General features: G+C 32.5%; 1 protein-coding gene across 1 annotated transcript; it reads right to left on the bottom strand.

Annotated features, from left to right (window-relative positions):
- Nucleotides 1–6,206: 6,206 nt before the first annotated feature.
- Nucleotides 6,207–14,284, bottom strand: LOC107421159 (topless-related protein 1). Its single transcript, XM_016030336.4, has 25 exons — nt 14,126–14,284; nt 13,342–13,453; nt 13,057–13,236; nt 12,810–12,923; nt 12,548–12,706; nt 12,267–12,444; nt 12,043–12,163; nt 11,852–11,925; nt 11,602–11,764; nt 11,392–11,501; nt 11,244–11,313; nt 11,069–11,142; nt 10,865–10,960; nt 10,690–10,785; nt 10,453–10,580; nt 10,118–10,352; nt 9,854–10,018; nt 9,390–9,539; nt 8,631–8,726; nt 8,318–8,497; nt 7,842–7,970; nt 7,667–7,762; nt 7,275–7,463; nt 6,902–7,068; nt 6,207–6,600 (listed from the first exon to the last, which is right to left on the bottom strand). The coding sequence occupies exons 2-25, from the start codon at nt 13,422–13,424 to the stop codon at nt 6,390–6,392; spliced, it is 3,264 nt and encodes a 1,087-aa protein (XP_015885822.1). The 5' UTR covers nt 13,425–13,453; nt 14,126–14,284; the 3' UTR covers nt 6,207–6,389.
- Between the last annotated feature and the right edge of the window lie 2,060 nt (nt 14,285–16,344).

Raw genomic sequence — 16,344 nt, 5'->3', positions numbered from 1 at the left:
AAGATATCCTACTGTATTAGAAAGATACAATGATGCAAATTGGATATCAGATATCAAGGACTCAAAATCCATAAGTAGCTATGTATTCACATTAACGGGTGCAGCCGTGACATGGAAGTCCTCAAAACAAATTATGATAGCTCGATCCACTATGGAATCTGAGTTTATCGCATTGGATAAATGTGGTAAAGAGGCAGAATGGCTACACCAATTTTTAGAGGACATTCTGAGGTGGCTTAAACCTGTGCCAGCAATAAGTTTACAATATGATAGTCGATCTATGATTGGCATAGCATAAAATATTATATATAATAGAAAGTCTAGACACATTCATCGTAGACACAATTCCATTAGACAATTAATCTCAATTGGAGTTATCTCAATAGACTATGTAAAGTCAAAAAAATAACATTGCGGATCTGCTAACCAAAGGGTTAAACAGAGAATTAGTTGAGAAGTCATTCAGGAGAATGGGATTGAAGCCCATGAGTAAAGTCAATACGATAGAAACCCAACCTAGTTGATTGGATATCCCAAGATCTAGGTTCAATGGGACAACACAATTGTAAAGACTAGTAGAATCACTGTGGGGGTTAATCATCTACCAATTCCTATGATGAAACAGTGATAGAAAGAGGTTAAGTATAAAATATGCTTTTAATGATTCCGATAAGTGTGTTTGGTAACCTATGCATAGTTATGCTAATTACATTGAGAATAGGAATCACCTATGTGAGAGAGAAGAGTGTCGCTTCAAAGGAGAATTGCTTAGGGCACAATTCTTTAGTAACTATCACAGAACCAGAGAGGTGTTCAGGGCCAAAATGAACACAACAGTGAGAAGTGAAGTGTACCAGGAAGGAATCATGTGTAGACTATGTTGTCATTTACACAAAGGAAGAAATGGTTCAAAGATATCGCATCTACCATAAGTTAGTAAAGAAGATGTAGTCTCACAAGGAAATGTTCAAAGAGTAACATCTACCTATCCTATGCAAATTCCAATTGCAGAGCTTTACCACCAGAGTCATGGTCTATTTAGAAATCAAATCATTCATGTAAGGGATTGATATAATTTTGGGCCAAAACCAATTGTGAATGATTTTTGGGTCTTTAAAAGCTTTGGGCCTATGATGTACTTTCCCAACAGTTGTATTTCATGGGATTTGTTTAAAATAAAAGAAATAAATATTATTTTTGAAAAAAAGAGTGTTGAGGGTTTCAAGGAAACAAAAACTCTGAGTTTAGATATTTAAGCACACACATTGTTTTCAACGTTCTTTTAAGTTTTTACAATTTAGAGAAAAAAACACAGAAATTTGGGTTTTTTAGAAATAGGTGAAAATAGAGAGAAAAACTAGTGACGGTGGTAAAGTAAAGGTACACTAATAATTCGAAGAGGAAAGCTTCGGAGGTGCTAGATCTGAAAGCTTTTACTGTCGTTGTATCCTGGGAGACGTTCATCACAAAACTCCTACACCGGTGGACGAAAACGTTTTAAGGATACTGTGTTACCACACAGGCCTCTGTCAATTTTACGAAGAGCAGACCATTAACAAAAATCTACAGATTCTAAAATTTATTTGATTATTTTATGTAATTTTATTTATTTTGCATTAATTTTTCCACATATATATTTACATATATTTTTCCTACCATTTAAGTTCTCAAGTTCATTGTCTTTTACATGCATCTCTTGTTGCTGGATTCTTTCATATTTGGTATGTTTGTAATCAAAGTTTATATGAGGACACTTAGGTGCCTATTTCTTTGTGAGTTATGCCATTAGGGGTGGTAATATGTTGCACAATGACGTTATGTGGAATTTAGCGGCGGATTTGGTGATTTTTAGGCATTTGGGTGTTTTATCTAAACCTCAAAAAAGCCCTGCATATAATTCTAGTCACTTAAAAGCTTTCTCTACCGGGTTGGATTAAGGTGAATACAAATGGTGTTGCTTAGGCACTCCAGGCATTTCAAGAGGTGGTGGTGTCTTTTGAAACTGCCATAGTTTTGTTTGTGGTTGCTTTACTATCTCTTTTGGTAGTTCTTAGGCTTTTGAAGTAGAGCTTCTTGCTTTCGTGCATGCTTTGGATATTGTCAGATAGCATAATTGCGAACAACATTTGGGTAGAATGTGATTTTTCATATGTTCATTTTTTTCATAGTCCTTCTCCTCAAGTTCCTTGAAAATTGAGGGCTAAGCAACCTGTTTGTATTTCATTTATTTCTACCATTTAGTTCCATGTTTCTCATATCTATCAAGAGGGTAAAAAGGTGGCAGATTTGTTGTCCAAATTATCGGGCTTTTCTCATAATAACTCTTGAAAATAAAATAGATGGCTTTAACAAAAGCTTATAACCAATTCTTTAAACTGGTATGCCAGTAATGAATGTTGAATAAAAGTATATATAAAAAGAAAAAAAAAACTTGTAGGGGGATTTATGAAATGTGAAATCCAAATGCAGTGCTAAAGCACAAACCTCTTCCCACCATCCATTACTAATGGACAAATATCTTTGGAAACAGAGCTCTTTAATCGCGGAATTCTCCCTTCACATGCCTCTCTTTTTCTTTTTCTTTTTTTTCTTTTTTTTCTATAATGCATTTTATGTGATTTGGGTCCTTTTCATTGTATAAATCTTCCTCCCCCAAAGAGGCAAGCTTTGGCTCAGGAGCCAGAGGTAAGTTCATAAAAGTTGTATTCCTACACACTATGAAGATTTGATGGGAGGCTTTTCTTGCAAATTTTGTAACTAGTTTAGTTTATCTGTTTTCAGATATTTGATTTTTGTTTTCATTTCCTCTTCGGATAGTTTGTATAAACTTTTTTTGTTTAAATTTATTTTTTGTGGAATTAAGTCTTTGGTAATGTGTCAACCTAGTTAGGATTCTATCTTTTCTATTCTCACAATCTATTTCAATTGTTAATTATATATCTATATAAGCTTTAAATTGTTTATTTTGCAGTCTAAAAAATTACTTATGTTTTTTTTATTTTTTTAAATTTTATATCAATTTAAATATGGGATATTGGCAGCCAAACACCCCGAACTTTATCGAGGTTGACACATTACATCCTAAATTTTTTTTTTTTTTTGGCATTTTGCACCCCAAACTTTTTTCTTGCTTACACCGTTGGTTCGTCTGTTAAAAATGCATAATGGAATGATCAGGTGCCTCGCACGTGCTCATCAAACGAGGGTAAATCATGTAATTTTACTGTTCTTAATTTAGAAATTAGGGTTCCATTCGAGTTTGGGATTGTTTGATGTTATTGAGAATGGTGGTTTGGAAGAAAAAGAAGAAGAAGGAAAAAAAAAAAAAGAAGAAGGGATTTTGGGTTTGAAAAAGCACGGAGGAGTGAAAAAGATAAGGAATGGAAGAGAACAGACATGGATGTGGAACGATGAAGAAGAAAAAGAAGAAGAAGAAGAATAAGGGATTTTCGGAATGAAGTTCTCTCTCTCTCTCTCCTCTTTCTCGGTCTCTGTCATCTTCTTTTTTTTTAGTGTACTCTCTCTTTTACTGTAACTCTCTCTGTCTTTCCCTTTTCTTTGTAGCTTCCTTTTTTTTTTTTTTTGGTGTATTATCTCTTTTTCTATAACTCTCTCTGTCTTTATCTCTCTCTCCTTTTTCTCTGTCTCTGTCTTTTTTTTTTGGTGTACTCTTTCTTTCTCTGTAAATCTCTTTGTCTATCTCCTCTCTCTCTGTCTATCCTTTTTCTCTGTCTCTGTCCTCCTTTTTTGGGTGTATTCTCTCTTTCTTTGTAACTCTCTCTGTTTGTCTCATCTCTATCTAACTGATATTTTAGTAAAGCAAAACTATATTTTAGCAATGGAGGAGCTTCTTTCTATCAATTTTTTCTAAATAACTTTAGATCTATCTATTTTTTCCATTAAACAACATTTCCTGCATCTTTTTTTTTTCTTTTCCCTTTTTTCCCCTCAATTTGTTTTCTCCACATTTCCTAAGTTCCAAACAGAGCCTAAAAGTAGTAAAATTACATGATTTACCCTCGTTTGACAAGCACATGCAAACCACCTGATCATTCCGTTATACATTTTTAACAGAGAACTAACAGTGCAAACAAAAAGGAAATTTGGGATGCAAAATGCCAAGAAAAAAAGTTTAGGGTGTAATGTGTCAACCTCAATAAAGTTCAGGGTACTTGGCTGTCAATATCCTTTTAAATATATATTTGATTTTTTAATATTATAATTTAATTCTTGAAAAGCATGTGCCCAAATTTCCCAGGACTTACAACCTTGTCTCCTAACAATCATCTTACATTTTCGCCTTTGCTTGTAATGGTTTGTTTATGTAGAGTTTTTATATAGTTTGGTGTAATTTTGTCTAGTAAATATAAGTAAGGTTTTAAATATCAAAATTTTCATCAAAAGTTCACCAAGATTTTTGTTTATGTAGAGTTTTTATATAGTTTGGTGTAATTTTGTCTATTACATATAATTAAGGTTTTAAATATCAAATTTTTCATCGAAATTTCACCAAGATTTTGGTTTTTCCAAGAGGTCGAAAAAAAATTTAGGTCCTAAATGAAAACGGATAGAATTTTCATAATATTCATTAAAATTTTTGAAATTTCACCGCAATTTCTATAAAATTTCCATCAAAATATCCACATCAAAGCATTCAAAATTTGGTTAAAAAATTCATAATATCTATTGAAATTTCGAAAATTTCTATATAAATTTTTGAAATTTCTATGAAAATTTTAGAAAAATCTATGAAATTTTAAAAAAAAAATTTATTAAAAGAATTCACAAATATTATTGATTTTTAGTAAAAAAATTTACCAAATTATTTTTAGTGATAGTTTTTTTACCTTGTAATTATATTTTAAATATCTAATACTATAAAAAATAAAGTGAATTGAATTGAATAACATTAATATATTTTATTCATTGATAATATATATATATACACTTTGTATACATTTTGTATAAGATAAATTCATTAGAACCACATAATTTTAAATTAATAATTGACTATATAAGAATAGAAAATAATAATATAAAATAATGATATGGAAATACAATATTATGTAGAGTTAATATTGATAGCATTTAAATTAATAATATTAAGTAAATAAAAATAAAAATATCATAGAATATATTATCCTAAACACAAAAGACAATCACATTTAATAAAAAATCCTTATAGTTGATATATTAATAGTTACATAAAAAATTATTAATGAAATATATCTTTTAATAATTACTTTTACATTTCACATAGCAAAATAAGAATAAGGAAAAAAATCAATAATTTTCAACTACCTAATAATTTTGTGAGTATCAAAATGATATTTATGAAATATAATATGATTGTAATAATTATTTTATCTTAGTTAATAAACAATTTTAGCAAATGTATGCTCTTTTTTTTTTGTATATTTTTATTAATAATAGTTTATTTATGATTATTATCGCTTACTATAAATTAAATTGATTAAAAAAATATATAATATATATTCAATATTTTAGCAATTTTATAATTAATTTGATAATTGATTGATTAAATATTCTATTCTTAAAATTTCAACAAAAATTTTCCATCAATTTTCTTTATTTTTTGTGAGTTTTTATTGATTCAATACTTTCAAATATTTTCATAAAATTTTTTCATATTTTAAACATTTGATATTTTGATCGATATTGAAATTTTAAATCATGCACATAAATCATTGATATGATATATATATATATATATATATATTTTTTTTTTTTTTTTGACTTGACCATTAATATGATCTTCAGAAGACCACATTCTTCTTAAAGCCTATTCTACTTTTTATTTTGTTTTCATTTTTATAATTTTTAGTTGCAAATAAAATGTTTCTTACAAGATACTCTTATATTAAATATTAAAATTTACAAAACTCCCTGAATTTTTATTTAAATTTCAATTTGCTTCAAAAAAACATTTTATGTTACTATTCCTTTCATACGGACATTTAATATTAGCTATTAGATTGGTTCAATAGTCACGATTTAAAAATATCTTTATGTTGTAAATGAATTGGATAACTTATTAAAATCTTAATAAGGCAAATATGCTAGGAATTCTCTTGCTTGGAAGGAAACTTCCACCATGGTTGTTTAATGTGGCACAACCAAGACTTTTCAAAATACCTTTTTAACTTTAGCAAACCTGTAGATCATTCTATACAATAGGAAAAAAATTATTCATCAAACATATATATATATATATATATATAGATCATTCTATGAAAAACTACATAGAAAAGAAAAGCTAATGAAAACATAATCATACTAAATATTCCCCAAACTAACCTAAACCAAACCCACATAAGCAGAGGGTAATCTAAGAATGCCCTGAAATTTGCTTAATTTAGTTATTACTGTCACCCCTGGGGTTGGTCCAAACAAGCAGCAGAAACTGGAGGTGTGGTCTGACTGCTAATTGGCAATCCATTTTCAATAGGAGAAGATATACCCCATTTGTTTTCTAACTCAAGTGGTTCAAACACAACCACCCCGCCATCGGTCAGTCCTATCGCAAACTGGTTAGGCTCTTGAGGATGTGCAGCTACAACCAGAGGCTGTACAGCATTACTGCATTTACAAATAAACAGAAAAATTCCACAAAAATTTCTTCAATCATGGAATAGATAAATGTAATTTATACATGAACTATATGTAGAAAAGTTAAAAAGACATTGCAAGAAATTATTCTTTCTTTCTCTTTTTTTTTTTTTTTTTTTAATTATTTGACAAGGCATTGTATAATTTCAGAGAGTTCGGAACTTATAGGATTGATTGTATAATCACGAAAAAGTAAGGAAGGAAGTGCATTAGAAGGGATAAAACAATTAGATTGCATTTGGCATGAATTTCTAGATGTTAATTAAATTACCTGATATCGTTTGGAAGATAAGCAGCAGGGTTAATCTGGCAACGCACTTGAAGATTCGAAGCACCAAATACTCGTATACCACCATCCAAAAAGCTAGCATACACTAACTGACTATCACAAGAAAAAACGGCATGGCATATTGACAATGAAGACTCCCCTACAGCCCACTAAAAAAAGATAGAAAAAAGACTTAGTTTAAAGAAGAGAGACAGAATTTTGAGATATCTGGCATTTAGTTTAAAGAAGATAGACAGAATTTTGAGATATCTGGCGGCTAACACAATTTTGGACAAAATGATTCAGGAGCAAAATCCATTAGAAAGAGAACACATTTGATTGGTTAGATGAGATTATATACAGAGAAAAAAGGTACCTGCTTTTCACATTCAAGTTTTGTTGCTTCATATATGGCTAGCTGAGTCTCATGTACGACAAGGATATGTATCTGATCCTGGTGAAACTGGACCTGCATATTTGACATCGTTGCAAGCGTCTTCCCAGCTGGAATTTGCAGGAAAGTGTTCTTTTGACTTTCCCACCTTTCAGTGTTCCATGAAATAATCTGGTAAAAGGAAATACCAACATCTAGTTAAGTTGACATTATAAATTATGGTAGTCTACTTTAGTGCTTCCGATTTGCACTTCAGTGAGAATCATTGTTGCAATCTGTATATTAAAAAGTACTATAAAATGCATATTGAAGACAAGGCCGTTTCAGTTTCTTCCCCCCCCCCCCCCTATAAGATTTATGATGCAGAAATTAACCTGTGCATCTGCTCCAGTAGAAACCAGTGTATTCAAAACGTTAGAGAAGGCAAGACCAGTGACTCGTTTAGTGTGACCCTTTAGCTCGCTCTTAACCTAACACAAGAAAGAAAATTGAATACCTTTTCTCTTTAATAGATGAAAATGCCAATTATCTTTTGCTACAAAGTCATACCTCATCCACACGAACGTTATAAATGTGAATTGTGGAGTCGTCCATGCCAACAGCAATTATGTTGTTATCTTGTGGGTGGAAGGCAAGATATGTTGACACAGGTGGTGGAGTCATGAAAGTCGTCATTGTCTGTAGTTAAACAACAGAACTCATTAAACATAAATCTAAATTGAATTCAGTGGTATATTGTTGCACAGAAAAGTCCCAAAATTTTTCTGGGCAATTGATAATTGTATATGACAGATTCTTTTTTGTTGCAATTCATAGAAACCTCTTTTTTTCTTTTGTTTTTTTTTTTTTGTTTTTTTGTCCTGAAAGGTCAAAATCAACAAGTAGGGACTAGGGGAAAAAACAACTAGTTTAAATATATGAAATATATTTATAGCTCATTTCCACAGCTCCAATGCAGAATTTTGAAAAAGTGAAGTTCATTCAAGTATAATTTATAAGATGCCCATCAATTTCCTTAAAATTACCTTGAATGTCATCATGTTAAACAAAGATATCTTCCCTCCAGAGGATGACATGACATAGGAATCATTTTTGGACAGAGCAAAGCACGGAGGAGAATCTTCAGGTTTAGCGTTGGTTAGATCATTGGTCATTAGCATGCCTGATGTTGGTTGCACTAACTGAGGGGCTAACTTAGTCGTCGCCTGCACCATGAAAAATGTTGTCACTATAACAGGTTTTGTAAAGCAACATTTCCAACTAAAAATGGAGATGTAACACCCATCAATTTGAACTTCGGGAGAACATGTTCAAGAAAAGCATATCTTGACCTTATACCTTGCCACCCCGTGGCCACTTCCACAGTAAATGGATTGCATTTGATGCTAATGCCAAAATGGCAGTGCCAGAATTGGTGTATATCAACCTTAAGATCTGCAACAATAACAGAAGAAGAAATAAAAAATAAAAAATAAGAAACAAACCATCATTTACCTTTTCACTCACATTGTGAAGGCAAAAAATAAATAAATAAATAAGTAAAAATGATTTTAGGACATAGAAAAAGATGGTGACAGAAGATACACAGGCACTGGTTTTTTTTCCTCAGTTTCTATTCTTTAGTCGATTTAAATGTGCTGTGCTGTGCCAAAGGGATTAAAAAAGTTTTGAAATCTAGTTAAGATAAAATCAAGGAAACAAACAACTGAAGTTGGCAACACCAATTTTAAATGCTCAAATGGCTTTAATGCTTTCTAATTGTTGACATTACATGCTCAAGTTTTCTTCAAGGTATTCATCGCATTGAAAAGAATAGACGAATAGGTCAAATTCTTGATAAGAAATTGAACTTAGATTTGTCAAAGGAATAAAACTATTTGTGGAATTACTGGGTTCCAAAAAAGTTGGTCATGTTTGTAGGAGCTGTAACATTCACAAAGACACTGTCAAGATAATCACAAATTTGCAAATTCAAATGTACGTTGGAAGGATTAAGTTAAGTAGCGTAGCCAATATAAATCCATTACTGAGTTAGGTATTTGGATAAAGTAGAATTTACAATCCTAGATACTAACTAGTGATGAACAGATGCCCTACCTTATCTGTTTTAACCATAGCTGAGAGCCTCAATAATCGAACATGAGAAGCTTCATTTATCTCCATGACCTTTGGGGTTTTTGTTGTGTTGTCGTCTGCTGCAGGTAATAATCTCAGTTTCATGTCCTCCAAGTTTCTTGTGCAACCATTCTAGCAAGCATATGCACTTTGTTAGTGCAGAAGTAATGTCTAATGAGGCAAAAAAAAAAGGAGCGGGGGGGGGGGGGGGGGGGGGGGGGGAAGAGCAAACAAACAAACAAACAAAAAAATGAAAAAGAGAATATCAAATGCCAGAGGGATGAATGCAGGATGAGTACAACAAAAATTATACAGAGTTATGCAGGATAACACATATAGGTTATATACAAAATTAAAGAAAAATTGTGTCAGTTTTGTTTCTCAAACAAAAACGTAAAGATCTATTATATATTCAGGGAATTAAGAGAAAAATTCGAAATACTTACCTTTGTTACTGCCTCTGATGCAACCCTTGAACCAATAAGAGACTGGCTTTCATATGCACACATCAAGCGAAGACCATCAATTGTTGCTAAAATTTTTATTCTATTGTCATTTGCAGAAACAGCTAATAATGTGCCCTCCTTATTGAATCGAATCCGAGGAGTTGCCTTAAGAATGGAAAATACAAATAAGAAATAAGGCCACAATACCTCATTTTTAGTATTGGAAGTGTTAATTAATTATTAAAACTGATAGAAAAAACTTACAGGCAGTCCACCATCAGCATCAATAATGGTCAACAACTTCACATTGTCCATATCCCAAACTTTGATTGCATAGTCATCACCAGCAGCCAAGAAACGATTCTTCGTTGTGTCAAACTGAACAACACCTAATGAACGTTTAATAAACCCTTGGTAGGTCCTCTTCACAGCTCCTTCATTTTCATTCCATTCAACAACATGAGACTCCCCTTCTTTACTTGTTCCGCAAGAAAAAAGCCTACAATGTGTTTAAATGAAAACATTATTTTGCATTCTCTATAAGACAGGTATAGATCACAACATAGTTAGAGCCAAGGTAACATGCATGAAAGATCAACCTTGTCCCATCTGCACTGTAAAGCATCGTTGTGCACGAGCGTCCAGGAGCATCATAATCAACCCTAGATCCCATATGGTCATATAACCATGCTTTTATTTTCCCATCCACGGATGTTGAAAAGATAAACTGAGGAATAAAACCATGGGGAGAGCTCAAACAAACTGAGAGTACATCAGCCGTAGAGTGAGCAGACAAGAATAACTCAATGAAATTAATCAATAAGTGAAGTCCTTACATGGAAGTTTTCCTTGCTATGAGGACATATAGAATGAACAGGAGCATCGTGACCTTCAAAGGTAAACAGCCTTTTACCTGTAGCTACGTCCCATACCTAAAAGTGCAAAGTATCTATACATAAATAACAATTTTAGTATGAGTAACCAAGTTGCTAGTAATTAATTAGTACCAACCTTGACAGTCTTGTCATCACCACAAGTTATAACACATAGTTGTTTAGCAGGGGTTGAGAATGCAATATCGTTTACGCTGCCCACATGAGCATCAATCTAGGAGTTGAAAGAAAGAAAATAAATAGAAACAAAAAAAAAAAAAAAAACTTTAGAATGAAAAAGTAAAAGCCAAAAATGTTTCATGGGAGAAGAGAGCAGTGCTACCTCCAAATGCTGCCGGATGTCACTACCACCATAGTAAGCGTGTAACTGTATCATGTGTTTAGAATATGCAACTCCTGTTGAATGAAACAAGAACACATACAATCAGTAGCAGAAAATGATATCATTGATTTTTTTTTTTCCAACACATATCTGCCATACATATCTTCAAACTCACCAAATGAGGAACCATCGGGGCTCCATAATATGCGTTTAACCGAGACACTTGGATCCTTGATTAGAGTTGCCTATTAAACACATTGATTAATAATGCTTATGACTCCAATAACACAAAATGTGATCAGAGAATGAAGAAGAAAACATACCTTTAATGCCATTGAGCTAGCTCCAATATCCCAAACCTGAAAATTCCTCGATACCAACTTCTCCTTAGCACTAACTTCCCAAAGACTTACGTCTCCCACATTTGTTCCAACTGGCATAGGAAATTGAATTCAACTTAGGGCTCAAACAAATTAAACAGTGTCCAAGATAGAAATTGTTCAAGTATATAAGAACAAGCTCACAATAACAACCTAGAAGTAGTGTCTGGTGAACAGGATGAAAGTCCATGCTTGTGGGAAGTGAGCCCTGCTCTAATGTCCGCGCAAAAGTCTTAGGGAAATCATCGACTTGATTAGAGGTTATGTTCTGACTTTGACCTGGATTATGACCTGGATTACTTCCTGGCAACATAATCTACAACCAAAAATATATATATATAAATACCACATAGAACTTTGTGCGGAAATTCAGATTCTTACTCATATGGTTAAAAGAGTTTACCCTGTCTGAAACCCCAGAGAATCTTGTTTTCTTAAATGCATCATCAGAATCTGAAGGACCCTTTGAGATTGCAGCTACACAGGCAACAACTTTTTCCTCTTAAGGAATGACAAAAAAGACGATATCTAGCATAATATATCACTACCTCTCCACAACGCTCGATATGTAATGAATAAGATATATATCACTACCTGGATGTGGCAGAGCAAAACCAGAAACTCCTCCAGAAACTGCTGGATGATTTACTGTTGGGGGGATTGAAATCCAAGTGGATAACGGCGTTGCTTGAACTGACGGTGATGGTTGGAAAGGCTGGTAGGAAATAATAAAAAATAAATAAATAAATAAGAAGGTTTAAATCCATTTTCGAAAACTCTAAAGCAAAATCAGAAACTAAGTAAATTTGGTCAGGTACCACATTTGCACCGATTGGAAGAAAACCATCAGCTTTCGGTACAGAACTCATCATCTGACTGCTCGCATTTAGTTGCGCAAATGATTCATTGGGGTTTCTACAATTGTGATCAAGAAAGAGGGTTCTTATATCAGGATTCGGTCTAGGATTTGAACAAAGGGAATGCTGCCAATTTAAGCTGCCAGCAAAATCAATGTATTTTGTCATGGCCTATAAATAAAGAAAGAGGATCACAACAAAATCTACAACTTGGCCTTTATGGTAAACACGACTACTTTTACCTCTGGTTAATCAGCATCCTTAACCTTGAAGTTTTTATGCTCGGGAGCTGCAATTTCTCGCGGAAAAGCGGGTTTGCTTCGATAAGCTTCTTAAGTTCAACCAGCATGATTGCTCTTGCTGTCTTTGTGTCTCTATAACCAGAGAGTTGGTCATTTTCTCTGGCATAATCCAAATGATTTTCTCAATCTTCCACCTCAGTACAACAAAAAACATCACCGGTTTAAAAGTATAATGCTCATATAACTTGTTGAGAAGACCTACCTAAAATTGTCCAATGTGAGGAGCTGAGTAATTTCCTTGAACAAGTCTTCATTAAAAGAGGCAAAAACTTTCAGATCTTTCACAAGAATATCAACGGCCTTAGCCCGATCAAGCCTGTTCGGTCACAATTCATCCAAAACACACAACAAAAGTTTTGAAATTAATACAAAATGAACCAAAACAAACAAAATAAAAGAGTGAGTCAGTTTATAAAAGACGGGTAAATCATTAAGAATCAAATACTCACTTATCTAAAGCCTCTAGGTACTTTTGCTTCCGGATTTCGAAAAAGATCTTCATTGAATACCGGTTGTCATCCACTCTCGTGAAACCGGCAAGATACCGTTCGACCTCATCCCAGTTCCCGGCGAGCACCAATTCTTCGAAATACTTCCAGTTGAAGAACAATCCTGATTCTTGCTCAAGTCTGCATTAGAGAATGAATAAAAGGGAAATGATTAAAATTGGAAAGTAAGCGGCATGACATGTAAAATAGAGGATTAAAGAACAATGAACCCGGAAAATCATTTACTTGTGAAGACTGTCTTTGAGCTTTTCCTCATCAAGGAACTGCAAGATCAAGAATATGAGATCTCTACTCAGTGATGACGTCATCACAATTGCTCGTCCTTATCACCCTCAGCCTGCAAAACAAAAACCATTATTGAAGAAAATGAAAACAAATTAATCTTCTTTTTGCAAAGTCCTCCGTTTGTTTAATGGAAAAAGAGAAAAAAAAATAAAAAATCCATCAATAAATGAAAATTAATCAAAAGAAATTTGAGGAAACAACACAAGCGCTAAAAACCAAACCAGTTTCTCTTCTCAGAAATTTTTTTTCCCCTGAAATTTTCTATTAAACAAACAGGCTATGCATATAAAATTAACTGACAGAAACACAAAAAAAAAAAAACAGAGATGCATCAAGCTTTAAACGATTAAATTTTCCTTTAAAAAAATAAAAATAAAAAGAAAAATATCACCAAAAAATACAGAAAAAAAAAAAAAAAAAAAAAAAAAAACAAAACTCACATAAGGATCAAAAACGAGTACGATTGGCTGATCAAGCCAGAATCATATACAAAAGAACAGAAGCTTCATGAAGAACAAAACTAATTTCTCCAAAAAAAAAAAAATTAGGGTTATTCATGAAAAAATTTATTTAAAAAAAAGAAAAAAAGTAAAGTTGTTTGAAACCCAGAAAAATACAAGAAGACTAAGTTGTTGAAAAAGCATGTAAGAAATTAAACAAAAGCTAACCTATTATAAAGGTAAAGAAAAATATAATAATAATAAAAGCCAACCATGAAGCTTACCTGCAAAAACAGAGAAAGAACAGAGAACAAAAAACTCAGCTTTCTCTTTCTCTCTCTGTAAAATTCTCTCTCTTCTATCTTATAAGAAAGCTCTCCTTCCCAGAAAATGCCTGTGAAAACACACACTGAAGCAGCGGTGACTTATATAGATAATCGGCGGCACCAACGAGGATAGGTAGTGCCTCTTTTCTGATAAGCAACTGCACTTATTGATACGCAACGCGCATGTGCGACTAGTGGTCATTGCTGGGTCCCCCTCTGAAAAGCTCGTCCGACAGGTGTTTCCACTTTGTTAAAAGCTGATGTGACGGTTTTTAAAAGAGATTGAGATTATCTGTACCTCGAAACATTGTTTTTTCTATACTGTCCAGCTAAATACTGCCACGTTATATAGACTTTTTTATTTACAAGTAAAAATTGACAGGGAGTATTTAGGACCAATTAAATTTGACAGGGTTGAAATGATAAATCTGATTGACGAAAATACCCCTCCCTGTCGTTTTCTAAAGAGGGAAGACAGATAGTGCTGCTTTTTTAACCAGAATAAGGAGATGACAGTGAAAGTTGACGTGGCAGCATATGAATGGGAGAAGAAAGATGAGGGCAAAGTACGCAGACAGACAGAACCAATACTCTCCGTGATGCTTTTAATTGTAAAAGTCTTGCAGAAATGTGGAAATTTTTAAAAAAGTAAATAAATAAAAAGGTAACAAAGCATAAATAGAAGATACATCATACATGCACCAAATAATTGAGTTGGTTGGGATTTTTTAATGTTTCCATAACAAATGCATATTATCTACCTGCCCTTTGTGAATGTTTGATAAATGCTAAGGCAATGCTTATATGTTAAGATTTGCAAATTAATTTGGTGATTTAGTAATATGTGTACATGGTCATGGCATATATGATATAATAGTATTATAGGAGTTCGTTTAGTATAACTGATGAAAATAAAATTTTTATCTAGAATTTTGAATAATAGATCTTTTTGAAAAATAGTTATTATGGAAAAGTTAATATATGTTTGTCTATAAATAAAAAAATTGTATTAAATGCTCAATGAGTTTTCATATAAACTAAAATAGCTGTATTAAATGCTGATTAAGTTTCTATATGAGAAAAAAAAAACATTTTAAAAAGCATAAAATTTAAACTTTTCTAAAACAGCTTAAAAAATTTCTTTTTTTGTTTTTTGTCAACAATACTTGTTGACTTTTGGTAAACATTTTTATTTTTTGACAAAAAAAATTTTGATCTTCAAATAGATCTTTTGATCCCAGAAAAAACTCTACCAAATAGACACTACATATCAAGTTGTTTGTCAATTGAAATGGTAAAATGAAATAGTGTTAATTTATTAATTTAAAATTTAAAATAAATTAAATATGTAAACAATTTAGGGAGATAAATAAAATTTAAACTAAATTAATAAAATAATGATACATCATTTTATCACATCAATTTATATTGAGCAATAAAAATGCATGGCTTTTTTTTTTTTTTTTTTTATTTGCATGACGCTTGGCCCATATTGTTAAGTGTCAAATAATTTTTTACGGCATGTTTTAATTTTATTTTATTTTTTTTAATCTATTAGGTTTGACCACTGTTGTTTTTTAAAATGAAGTCCAGGTGTTAGTAGGTTGTTAGATTTCAGTGGATATGTGCCTCATTTTGGGGAAATGGTTGTAACCGCTCCATTATGAGTTTATTTAAGTCATAAGTTATAAAGAATTATCTCTCCAAAATTAAACAAACACAATTGCAAGTGTGCAAAGGAGGTTCAGGCTCCCTCAAACGAACTTGATTCTGTCTATCATAATTCACCTCTTCCTATTATTTCACTCAAAATAGGTAGAGGAAAGAATCTCTCCGTTGGTGCTTTGGTACCACACTGGGATCAGAGTTTGGAAATGGAGCAAAGGATGAGCACCTGGAGAAAACAGTGGAATGGTTGCTAGTCATGATGAAGTCTTACAAAAATTGACAGATTCAATTGGCAAGCTCACCACTCGAGTAGAATAAATTCTGTTGCTAGCTACGGAATGGCAGAGACTTTTGAAGCTTTAAACGGCGCCCCGCATGCTCGACGGAATGTCAGTGAGAACCAAACATTTGGTTCCTACTGCCAAAGAATGTGTAAATTGATTTTCCTTGCTTTGAAAGCGACGGAGATCCTTCCATCTAGATTAGCAAAGCATAGCAATATTTCCAAC

The sequence above is a fragment of the Ziziphus jujuba genome, chromosome 5 (genome assembly GCF_031755915.1).
Source record: "Ziziphus jujuba cultivar Dongzao chromosome 5, ASM3175591v1".
Taxonomy (NCBI): Eukaryota; Viridiplantae; Streptophyta; class Magnoliopsida; order Rosales; family Rhamnaceae; genus Ziziphus; species Ziziphus jujuba.
The sequence above is the reverse complement of the archived record's forward strand: the minus strand, read 5'-3'. Positions and strand labels throughout refer to the sequence as shown.